Source organism: Nilaparvata lugens, chromosome 2 (assembly GCF_014356525.2).
Source record: "Nilaparvata lugens isolate BPH chromosome 2, ASM1435652v1, whole genome shotgun sequence".
Classification (NCBI taxonomy): domain Eukaryota; kingdom Metazoa; phylum Arthropoda; class Insecta; order Hemiptera; family Delphacidae; genus Nilaparvata; species Nilaparvata lugens.
The window spans coordinates 25500916-25514115 of record NC_052505.1 but is presented as its reverse complement, the minus strand read 5'-3'; the positions used below and the strand labels follow the sequence as shown (position 1 = coordinate 25514115).

The 13200-nt window shown below is 35.4% G+C and overlaps 1 protein-coding gene across 1 annotated transcript in view; it reads left to right on the top strand.

Annotated features, from left to right (window-relative positions):
• Positions 1–28: 28 nt before the first annotated feature.
• Positions 29–13200, top strand: part of LOC111045016 (kinesin-like protein KIF11) — a 40925-nt gene continuing 27753 nt past the window's right edge. The window contains 6 exon segments of the mRNA XM_022330319.2: positions 29–254; positions 5518–5579; positions 8505–8560; positions 8563–8651; positions 9552–9701; positions 11339–11496. Coding sequence (XP_022186011.2) covers positions 231–254; positions 5518–5579; positions 8505–8560; positions 8563–8651; positions 9552–9701; positions 11339–11496 — 539 coding nt within the window. The 5' untranslated portion in view covers positions 29–230.

Here is a 13200-nt window from a genome sequence, read left to right as displayed (position 1 = left end):
TTCTACAAGTTTCTTGAAGAAGGTACGGTAGCAATGACATAGTTTATTTGTTGTTTTTCAGTTCTTGGTTTGCATCTGTTTATTATTTATATTCTTACCAAATAGAGTATCATATTGATTAATCTATTATTTGTTGGGATTTTCAAACAAGTTGTTGAGATTTTAATAGGCCTAGGTATTTTCAGTCATTGAATTAGCTAAGGCCTACTCTGTACAATTACAAATTGATTATGCTTTCATATCATTTGAGCAAGGTAAATCACTTTTAATTCAACTTATAGTAATATTATTAAAGATTTTATTTGTTTGTGTTTAGATCTGCGTTTGAAGTAATTTTATTATTATTTCAAGTCTTTTTTATTGCATATATGATGACCACATAAGCTTGTGTGTGGGTAATGGAAATTAAGTGTTTGATATAATGAGATGATATTTTTGAGAATTTTGTGCTGATAAGTGGTTTCATACCACATGTGTAAAAATATCATCATCAGACATGAAGAAAATTGAAGAATTGGGTGAACATTCGAGGTGGTATTGCTCGACTTGTGACTTTAGGTTAGGACAGTGTCGTGATTCTAACTTGAAATCAGAAGATGTTTTCAACGTTGCTATTAATGTTAACAAAATACTAAACAATCTAAACGTAATGGATTTTGAAAATAGAAAATTTCGTGATCAATTGGAAATTGTTTTGGAAGAACAGTTCAAAAATTCTCAAGCGTGTTCAAGAAATACATGTAACAAATCCATGTAAGATAAGTTTGATGCTCAAGTTAAAACACAATTCCTGACGACGAACTAAATAGCTCGAAAAAAATTATTAGTTTTATAAGTGACGTGAATGTAATTGATGTACCATTCAATACTCTTCAAAATGTTAGAGAAACTAACACATCTTCAAAACAAGTAAGTGACGACAACTTTGAATTATTACTAAGCATAAATTTAGAAGACAACTCCCAACGTAGAATTTTAACTGATTCAAAACAGTCTCTTGTTCATAGTGTTCAAGACAGAATTAAAGACGTTAAGACAATTCAGTCTGAAACTCTTAGTATAATTCTTGAAGAATTAAGTCGACTAAACACTGGAATTATTAACTTGAATAGGAGAGTGAATTCTTTTGAAGAGTGTAGTGCTTTGTCATCTAGTTTCATTAGTAAGAATGCCACTAATTCTAATCCGCTGGTTGTAAATCGGAGTAATAATAGCCTAAATCTAAAAATTCTGATAAGTCAATACAAGCAAATGAAGGAAACTCAATGAATCCTTCTGTGACAGAAGGTAAAATTAATGGAATGTGGTCACGAAGCGAAATAAATTCAAGATACACAACAGTGAGACTAATATATTAGATAAAAATAAGCATGCAGTATTGCTTTCAAATGAAAGCAGTGGCTTGACAAAACCTAGTGGGTGCAGTAATAACAGTAGTAATGGTAGAAATAAGCCTACTAATGAGGTCGGTGTTGGTGCATCTGTCAATAAGAGTAACAGTCTTAAGCGTATTGTGGGTAGTGGAGCGAGTACATCCAAATTGATATCAGCCCAAAGGAAGGACTGGATTTTTGTTTCCAAGTTGGCAGTGGATACTAAATGTGTGGCTGTTTCTGAATATGTAAAACAATTTAGTTCAGGTGAAATTTTGTGTGAGGAGGTGAAATCAAAGTTTCCTACTTACAAATCATTTAAAATAGCCGTTGATGTAGGCAATAAGGACAAAATTATCAAATCTGAGATATGGCCTGAAGGTGTACTTGTAAGTGAATACCGGTTCCAGAAACGACCACAACCTAAATCCAAGCATTTTTTAGGCCAAAAGAAAAATTAATAATAATAATAATATTTATTCATGCATGTACATTTTACATTAAATGTTTCGCATTTGTCAGTTACAATAAAATCATACAATCTGTCAGGTCATCAAAACCTCCGTGAATATTTGAAGTCCAAAAAATAAAGATGACATCATCTTAACTATTATAATATTTCACTTAGGTTTATTTCTCACACTGTATATGAGAAAAACTCCAGTAAACTGTAGAAACATCTCTCTTGTAGCCAACTCCTCAGTAGTCTCTTGAATGTTCTTCTATTTGAAGTATCGAGAATTTCCACTGGTAGTGCGTTTAAGATCCTTCGACTGACATGCTCTGGCTTAGCTTCAAAAAATCTTGTTCGATATTCCTTGCCCGTGTGTTGTAGCCATGTACGGTAGCGCCTGTAGTCCACTCGTCCTTGCGGGAAAATCCATACAATGCAGCCTCCAAGATATATAGACATGGCAACGGCAGGATCTTAGCTTCCCTGAATAACTCTCTGCATGGGGTTCTTGGTGGCTTCCTAAACATCATTCTCAGTAGCCGTTTTTGCACTCTGAAGGCCATCAATGAAGCGGGTGCCGCACCCCAGAATATCAGGCCATACGTTAGAGCTGGCTGGAAATATCCATAGTACGCTATTCTAACTATTCTCTGGTCCACCTCCCTTATCAATCTTGATATTGCAAACCCCGCTGCATTGAGCCTTTTTACCACCTGATCAATGTGACTGTTCCACTTCAGTCTTACATCAACATTGATTCCCAAGAATCCACATTCTTCCACTGGCATTATACTTGTTGCATCCACGGCAAAATCAAAGTTATTGGGTGTGTCTAAATAGCCAATATTGAAGCTCATATAGGATGTTTTCTTTACGTTGACTGTCAACTCATTAGCCTCACACCACTCCTTCATGCACTTGATTACTTTTTCTCCTTCAATTTTTAATTCTTCAAATGTATCACCTGTCAGTAGGAAATTAGCATCGTCAGCAAATAATACACTGTTTACGGTTGAGGGCAAATTTCCGGGCAAGTCATTAATATACAGTGAGAACAATATCGGGCCAAGTATAGTTCCCTGCGGCACTCCTTTTTCCAATTGCCGGATTTCTGACCGATATTTGTAGTTGATGATTCCCCCATTTCTCTCTTCAATCTCAACTAATTGGGACCTTTCACTAAGAAAAGACTTCAGCCATTCAAAAGCCAACCCTCTGATACCATAAAAATGAATTTTCTCCATCAGAGTTTCATGATTAAGGCTGTCGAATGCCTTTTTCATGTCTACAAAGAGTCCTAGAGCTTTTTTCCCTTTGTCAAGTGAGTCATATACTTGGTTAATGAAGTCATTTACTGCAAGGATTGTCGATTTTCCCAAACGAAAACCAAATTGACATTCAGACAAAATCATATTATTCTCCAGGTAACTGGATATTGTTTTTTGTGCCAATTTCTCAAATATCTTGGAGAAGGGGCTCTGCACTGATACTGGCCTAAAATTGGCTATTTCATTTTTTGCACCCTGTTTATGAAGGGGAATAACTCTGCCTAATTTCAAATGTTTAGGGAAGATTCCTGATCTGAACGACATATTCACAAGGTGAGTCATTACACTCTTTATCGGCTCGAAGCATTCCTTCATTAAAGCACAGGGTACACCATCAACGCCACTCGTCATTTTATTTTTTATTTCTTCGACAGTAGCAGAAACTTCATCTTCAGAAAAAGTAGGAAAATTCTCTAATGTTGAGGTTACTCTGTCAGTATTTTGGAGCAAAGTTATTGAAGATGTAGAGCCCTTGAAGTTTTTTCCAGAACATGTGTTTATGAAGTAATCGTTGAAGATATTAGTTTTGTCAAGTGCTGAATCAACTAGGACGCCATTTACTGAAATTGGATAACTCTTGATCTCGTTTTTTGCAGTCACATTCTTTATCAACTTACAAATAATTTTTGATTTATTGTTCGAGACTGCCAGTAAATTCCCTGCATGCTGTGTTTTCGAGTAAGTTATTTGATACTTGATAAGTTTTGTCAAGCAGTTTAAACTGTTCCTATACGATGCTTCTGATGGACGGCTTTTCACAAAAAGTTGCAAATCTCTTTTTATATTACAAAGATATCGAAGCAGAGGCGAAAACCATTTCAATTTCTTCCTACCCTTAACACATCTCAAGTAAACCACTGGAAATGACTCATTATAAACTTCAAAATACATCCTGAAAAAGTTATCGAATCCCTCATCTGCTGACTCATAATTTGTATTGAGAATGCTTAACCAATCGACTCTCTTCAAACGATCTTTAAATTGTTGTTTAGCATTGCTAGAAAATATTCTGGTTGCGTAGAGGTCCTGTGAGGTGTGACTAACGACTGGAATTGAGAAGTTCATCAGTTGAGCGTAATGATCAGAGAGGCCCAATTCAACAAGCTTTACATAATCATTCATTATCATAGGTGAGATGAAGCATAAATCAATCTGGGAAGAGGAAGATCCGGTCACTCTTGTACAACCTTTTATGATGCTTGTCAGACCATAAACTGAAAATAATCTCTCTAGCTTTTTCTTCTTACTTGAATTTCCCAGAAAATCTACATTAAAATCTCCTACAACAATATAAGCTTCAAACTTATTTGCCAGGCTGAATAGGAGCTCTTCTAGCTTGTCGATGAAAATCATGAAGTTATTATCTGGTGGTCTGTAAATACATATGACAGCATATTTTATGTGTTGAATCATTGCCACCTCAAAATCAACCTCACATGCCTGTTTTAACTCCAGTCTTGTAGCTGAAATTCCCTCTCTGGCATAATGTGTTCAAGACCTTCTCCTTCCAATCAATTCAATGACTTAAATAATGTGACAAGTGCAACCAAAAGAAAAGACCTGCGGATCTGTTTCGTAAATGTTCAGTGTCTACGCACCAAGCTTGAGTCCCTCGAACTCCTGTGTGAGGAGGTGTCACCTGACTTTCTGTGCGTATGTGAGCATTGGCTCAAGCACCAAGAAACTGAGTTTATCACAGTATTAGCAGTCTAGGTTTGTCAAGTATACACTGCAGGGATACCATGAGTTGTAGGGGTACTGCTGTTTATGTGGAGGAGAAACAAAAGTCTGAAGTAAGAATTGTTGATTTAAAAAGATTTAGTGTAGACTCTGTCATTGAACTGTCTGCAGTGTTGTATTTGAGTTGCTCACTATTAATTTTAACAGTGTACAGATCACCAAATGGTGATATCAATTCTTTTTTGACATGTTGGAGGATTGTCTAGGTCATCTGAATGCTCTACAGTACCAGATAGTTATGTGTGGCGATTTTAATATACATCTGGAGGAGTCTAGTGTTTTGGAAAATCGATTCACAGTTCTTCTCAGGAGCTATGGTCTTATCGGCAACAGGGCCCCAACTAGAGGAACCGCTTGCTTGGATACAGTTGCAAGAACGCTGGATTCATGGGACTATGTTGTTGAAGTGATTGAAGTAGCTATGGCAGATCATCAGGTCCTGCTTATAGATGTTGGCCTGTCCAAAGCAGAAAGAGTCAATCGTTAAATATGGAAACCATGTGTAATTTCTATTCTGCTTTAATCCATTTAATCAAAATTGTTTTTCATATGTGTTTCATTAGAGATTCTTTAGGAAACAATTCTTTTTTGAAAGTTGTAAATTGGCATTCTTTTATTTCAGACACCTAACAGAATGGCCGAGCCTAGGCACAGAGAGAACATTCAAGTGTTTGTCAGGGTCAGGTAAGAAATATATCTCGTCACACTAAAATTATTATCATAAGGATTTAATGTTTGTATATCATGTGATGTTACTTAATCACATGATAACTGTTTGATAAAATAATAAGTTGTTTACTGAGTTTAGTTTGTTATCTGCGTAAATAAAGATGGTTGCTTCAAATGGCTAAGAATTTATTAAGATATTTAAACATGGCGCAGTCAAGGAATTGAACAGGAAAGGAAAACGATAACGACAGGATTGAGTGAGTAATAAGATTGGGTAATTATCGTATTATTATATTTTTTCTTAAAAGACGAACATGGATTTCAACAAGCCAGAACCGTTACTATGCAACGGGGAAAATGTTTCACAAAATTTCGAATTATTCAGGAAAAATATCGTAAATTATTTTATAGCGACTGAGACAAATAAAAAATCCAACCAAATTCAAGTTGCAAGATTTAAAAACTTGTTAGGCAATGAAGCTTTGATTTTATATGAATCGTTACAAGATGTGGATGAGCCAGAAACGGTAGAATCAATATTAAAAATATTAGAGAGCTATTGTTTACCAAAAAAGAATGAGATCATGAATGTATACAATTTTATAGCTTGCAAACAAGAGGAAGGTCAATCATTTAATTCATTTTATGCAACTTTGATCGTTGCCAAGAACTGTGATTTTCTTATAGTGTCTGGAATTTTCAATCAGATCAAAATAACCTGCATTGTTATTTGTGTTGAGGAGGTGCTAGACTCCCAAAAGAGGCTCCTCATTCAAACGCCCCAGTTAATAGAGTGGCCTATCCAGGAGTTTGTTCTTTTCATGAGGTAAAACCAAGAATCTCGTTTGTCCTGTACTTCCCTAGGAAGGCTGTTGGGAAATCGTATTATTGAGTGAGCGAGTGTATCTGTGGAAAATCAAAATATCTCATCCCCGAAATTCATAAACTGACGTATAGCCAGCTGTAAAATATAAACACGACCTCAAAATCAAAATTCAGGGAAGGAACAGTTTTGGGCTGTGCCTGTTAGTCCTTCCCCAATCATTTTGTTATGTTTATCAATAAATAAATAACGAGGGAAGCTCGGTGCCCCGATATTGGATTGTGAAACAAGATAATTGTACTGGAATGTAACTAGTAGTTCTGTGAACAGTAGACCTCACGCCGTTTTCTCATCCACAAGTATCTGATGTCACCTGTTTGAAAAGTTAACAAACTCAGTTCACGTTTGAATTTGTATTCCATATATGATATAATTCATCCAGTTCTGTGATAATCTTTTCATCTGTTAAGAATTAATTTTTTACAGTAAAAAATATTATAATTTCTTCAGCATTATTTAGTTAATTTGATTATTTTTAATCAACTATTGAATTATTTTTTCAAAAGTGAGAATATTGATAATGCTGGGCACGCATAATAATACCAATATCGGGGCACCGAGCTTCGCTCGTTATTTATTTATAAACTATTGATAAACAGAACACAATTCTTTAAAATGCTTGAGGAAGGACTAACACACAGCCCAAAACTGTTTCTTCCCCGAATTTTGATTTATACACTATGAATAGTCCAGAATATGGCTATGTTCCATACACTTGAATTCAGGTTCATTTTTCATTCAAAAAAATTAAAAACAAAAAAGTTCTAATTTGGATTATTTACAAACCAAATTGAATAACAAAATAACATTCACTCATCACTTAAAATTGTAAAATAATGAATAACTTTGAAAATTATTATATTCTCCAGTTTAGAATGATTATCATGTCATGTCAACAAATCAGATTATTCTGATCAAGTCGATTAAAATTTCTAGATAATATTTCTTGCTGATTGCTTACACAGCTGGAAATAATTCTGTGTCTCCCACACACGCATCTTCTGTTTCGACAGACGACGAAATTATCATCTGTTTTTCCAAGGAACCATAATTATTATCCTTTTCATGTCCTTCAGCGAGTTTTCCCAGGGATGAGACCTAGTGCAATGGAATTTTTTATCATAAACCTACTAGGCTATATTCCGAATTTCGTGAAAATTCTTAGAGCCGTTTTCGAGATCTGTTGAACATAAATATCCTACCTGCCAAGATATGAATTGTACATCTTATACAGAAATCTCTTCCAATTCCAATAAATTTGCATTACAATCAATTATTGATTAATATTGTGATCATTCATTGATTAATTACAATCAATAATAATTTCTCTGGTCGAGGGAACAACACGACCAGAGGAGTTTATTCAAAATATAGACATGATTACAAAAAGCACATAAGCTACAATTATTTACAAAGTATTAATACAATATTGATTGATTATTTGTTGATCCAAGAAAATGTGGCTCCCACTATATATGAATATGTGTCGGGATGCCACTAATTATCATTATTCTATTAGTGACTTGATAGCCCGAGTCGGCTATTTTTCAAGAAATTCAGGAGTGTGTATCCAGAGATACTCGTCTAATTTTATGGATCAAATCAAATAAATCTTCATTCATAAAATGGAAAATACATCTGCAGGTTTAATTAATTATGAATATTCCTTTCAAAGTCACTTTCTGGGTTTGGAGATTCAGTAAAAATCTCATATTCACATTTGAAAGGTCTGTTTATTCTGTATCTTCTTTGGTATTCAAATCTATTGCCGCATCCACATGTTAGCCCAATGAAGGCCAAGGTCTATAGACCTTGATGAAGGCTAATGTCGACTAGCGCCAGTGTGTGGATGGGTGGTTTGCCAACGCTGGCTACCGGTGGCCGGTACCTAGTGCAGCGCTGACCTTCACTGGCCTTCATTTGCCTGCGTTGGGTTACCATGCTGGGCCAGCGACTGAGCCAACATGTGGACTTGGCATAAAAACATCTAGTCCAATTTCAATGTTGTCACTGACCTATTTTCTTTAATTTTAATGTTTTTTCGTATTGATTTGCAGGACCATCAATTCGAAAGAAAAGGCAGAGAATGGCTACTCTGTTATCGACTGCTGTGGAACCAAGAGGTTGTGGTTCGAGACTCGGTCACTCGAGCAAAACTCAAGACGTTCACCTATGACAAGGTTTTCAACCCCAAAAGCAAACAGGTGGGTAATTGAACAAGGATAATTCAATGAATGAGCTTGATTGATAAGTTGTAAAACTGAATACCGAGCTGACAACGCAATTTTCTTTTTTCAGAGACAATATTAGTGTTACTTGAATCCATATCACATGATACCTTGATCCTTATCACTGAAAAAATTCTCCCAGTTTCTACATATTCATATTCACATTAAAAATTCCTCTTGTTACTTTATTCAAATCTAATTATTGTTGAAATCTTCCATTCATCGTGATTTGGCTAACCATTTTCTTGTGTTATTGTATTTTATCCACTTTTTTTAAACACGATCAATAATGTATTCTTTATCATATTTTCAGTCAAATTTCAATGATATTATGTCTTTTTTGCTGACTTAGGCCTATATATTTTTTCCATTTACAAATGATATGAATAATGTTATTTCAAATTGGAATGAAAATGTCAATAGTTCATTTATTTATTTATTGGATGGTGTACACAATACTGTAGTCGGAAAAGAAAAAAAAACAGGCTATTGCCCAAAACTTCTTCAATTTTCTAATTTTGTCTTAAATCGTCCAAATATTATGAAGGTTATGTCCATTTCAATTTATACACTAAATCATCAATCTGAATATACAAATCAGAATAGAACAAACAATTTTAAATTTAGATAGATTAATAACACAACTTCCGTAAAAACATAAATCAAACTTCAAATTTACAAAATAATTTTATAAAAACAGATACATTTTGAGCTCGGAAATATCAATAGTTCATTTATTAAATTATCAATGTAATAACTACGTCCAGCCCATTTCATTGTGAACTGGTGTCTTGAAAATGAATCAATATGAAATAAATTATTATCTTATCCTCAATCACCTCTAATTTGACTAATTTAATTAATTCACTTTTTCAGTTCGATGTATACAAAGATGTTATGCAGTCGCACATCGAAGAGGTGCTGTCTGGATATAACTGCACAGTTTTTGCCTACGGACAGACCGGAACTGGAAAAACCTACACTATGGAAGGAGAAAAGTCCAGTGAAGTCACAAATTGGCAAGAGGTAATATCACCTCTTGAAATTTCATTGGGATTGAAAAAATGAAAAAAACTCAAACTTCAAACGATGATCTTCATTCAACTTCTACATTATAGAGTTGAAATGACAGGCTGACTGCTTTACAGTATTGATCTATTGAAGATAAAATGTGTAAGTGTAGTGAGATATTCTCCAAACTGGCAGCATTGGTTGAATGGAAGGCATTGATGTTATTTATGAGGAATACTGAATGTTTGAATTGAATGTCATCATAGAACTTTTCACAATTTTGTGACTGTTTATGTTTTCTAGCCAAAACTTCAAATTCTATCAATTCTCAACTATATTAGCAGTCCTGTGCTTGAAATGGCTTCAGATATCATGAGTACGGAGATGGTTTTCACTAAACATTTTTCTGTTGACAAATTCTGCTCCAGAGAGGATTGGAAGTGAGGCAGCCTTGTCTGGTACACCGACGGTTCTCTCATCGAAGGGAAATCTGGCTACGGGGTGTACAGTGATTTACGCAGAGCAAAACTCTAGGACAACACTGTACTGTTTTTCTGGCTGAAATTTGGGGCATCATGGCTTGTGCCAATATAGGCATTGCCAGACGCTATTACGACAAGCACATAGTAATCTTTTCAGATTGTCAGGCAGCCCTCAAGGCTCTTGACTCCAATTAAATCAAGTCAAAATTGGTGTGGGAGTGTCACAAAACACTCAGCAGGCTTGCAATACGCAACTCTGTGCTTCTTGTTCGGGTTCCTGGCCATGTAGGCATAGGTAGTCACGAGCGTGCAGATGGGCTTGCTAAGCCACCGTATGCCATTGTTTGGTCCAGAGCCAAGCTGTGGCATAAGTAAAACAACTGACTTTCACACAATAAGTAAATGATCCAGGGACTTACATCACCAGCAATGGCAAGGTCACATAATACATACAGTATGGAAACTCGGCTAGTACCCTGGCGTAAAAATCCGCCATCTTGTTAGGAAGTTCCGCATTGTAATAGTATTGATGGTAGGTTCGGATCACTTTACTGATCCGGATCAATTGATCTCGTTCACTACCGCGAGCCAATCAGAAGACCAGGATTGGAACTTCCTAAGGTCACGTGAAGTGTCTAGTATTTGTGCCATGTAAAAAGCATTGGTTGGATAGGCGTTTGATTGACAGTTTCCATTCTGTATCTATTCTGTGGCAAGGTCACCCTGGTCAAGCACTTGGCAAAACGCTGCTAGCAGACGCAAGCTGTCATTTCACCAACTGGCTGGTGAGGTTGGGTAGAGATCAGCTCAAGCAGTTGATTCCTCTGGCCACTTCAGGAAACATCTCCACACAATCGGAAAGTCAGAAATTAAAGTCAGTTGCTTAGGCTTTGTAGTCAGTATGAAGAGACTTCCAAGCATGTCATACTAGATTGCGAAAGACTAGGGGCAAGGAGAAGGGCTCTGTTTTGCTGCAAGCAACCAGGTGATGAATGGGATGTTAGTATATTGAAAAAAACTCCTGGATCTTGTGAAAGGACACACAATAAGCTTCGGTTGACGTGTGAGGTTCTTTAAACCTTTGGATCTTTGAATCCGTCCCTTCAAAACATAACATTATATTATAGACTTGCAATTATCGTCTTTGAATTATTCATGTTTGCGTTTTAGGATCCAAAGGCTGGAATAATTCCACGTGCGCTGAGTCAAATCTTTGATGAGCTGCAAAACAAGCATTCGGACTATGCGATACGTGTCTCTTTCCTGGAATTATATAATGAAGAGTTATTTGACCTTCTTTCTCCAGTTGATGATACAACAAAGCTACGGTAAGTTGAGCTGTTGATTTTCATAAACTTATCTAAATTTATAATTACTATAATTTTCATATACTGATGATATAGAATGCTGATAGATGTATTGCAATGACATCCATTTTTTTATCCCACAGCGTTCCACGTACTAAATGATAGACATTTTGAAACTAAATACAAAATAACGTAAGGCTGTTATCTTCAAATAACTACAAGAATATTATTCTGTAAATATTCAGTGACAATCCTTGCAGGTATTATTATCAATTGAATACTTTTAGTAATATGATGATATTGAATGCTGATCTAAATTGTGATTACACTGATTTTTATCCCACAGCGTTCTGAGTGCTAAATGATTGTTATCTAAAGGCTTTACACAAATGACACTTATATTTTTCCCACAGCGTTCTGAGTAGGCTACCGATTCATAAATAATAGTCATTTAAATGATAAATTCAAAGTTTCGTTAGACTGTTGCTAAAATTGACAGTTAGAAAAATGTGGTAGATTCTATCATCACTTCATTTATTATCAATACTACAATTTTTAATGTGGATTCTGAATTTTGATGATTCGTGGGTATTGAATTCTGATGATTTATTTTCTGATTACATAATTTTTCAACCCACAGGGTGTGAAATAACTGTTATTTAAGTACCAAACACACAAACGTTTGGCTGTTTCTAAAATGAATTTTATTTTCCCGTACGTAACTTGAACATTATACAATTGTAATTTTTTACATTGATATTATGGAATGCTAATCAAATCAAAGTTTATTCATCAAAAAACAATTACAATACAAATTAGAATATTATAACATTTAATACAATTAAAACAATAAAGTTTTATGCATTGAATAATTTCTTAATAGGCATAGATAATTCAACGAATAATACACCCCACTATGAATGATATTATGTTCTCCTATTTTTGTAATTGATGAATGTACTGAATGTTGTAATTACGGGTCGCCGTCAACCTGTCTCCCCGACAACTAGTCTCCTCGCTATTTTGATCACAGGTGTCAGTAAATCCCCTGGAAAAATATACCATTGCCGTCAACTAGTCTCCCCGACAGTAAATCCCCTACTAGAACGAAGGAGACTAGTTGTCGGCGACAACTAGTCTCCTCACTCGCTCACGATAACTAGTCTCCCCGACAGTAAATCCCCTGCTGGATAGGCCTATGAGGGGTCTGGTTGTCGTGATCGTATCCGACAACTAGTCTCCCCGACAGCTAATACCCTATTGAACATTGGAACCAGCTTGAAGCGGGCGGGGAAGTAGTACAATCACAGATACTGTTGTACACATTCTATGAATTCAAACAGTGTAGAATTTGACAACATATTTGTGATTTTATTCAATTATGGAACGGTTCTACAATATTGTAGAATCAGTCGAATTTCTATGAATTCGATTATTAGAAGGAAAGCTTGTTGAAGTTGTCACTTCTATCACTGCAAACATAAAATTAAAAAAATAAACTATAATTCTGAAATAAACTTCCGAATTCAACTGACTTGGAAATTTTCCTTATTGTATTGGCAAACAGTTTCAGAATGAATTTGTAAGTCTTGCAAGTGATTCCTGCATGTATGCATGGAATATAACATATATATAACGTGGACCTCACTATAGCGTCAACTAGTCTCCCCGACAGTAAATCCCCTACTGGTTCAGAGTGGACTAGTTGTCGGGACCGTAGACGAC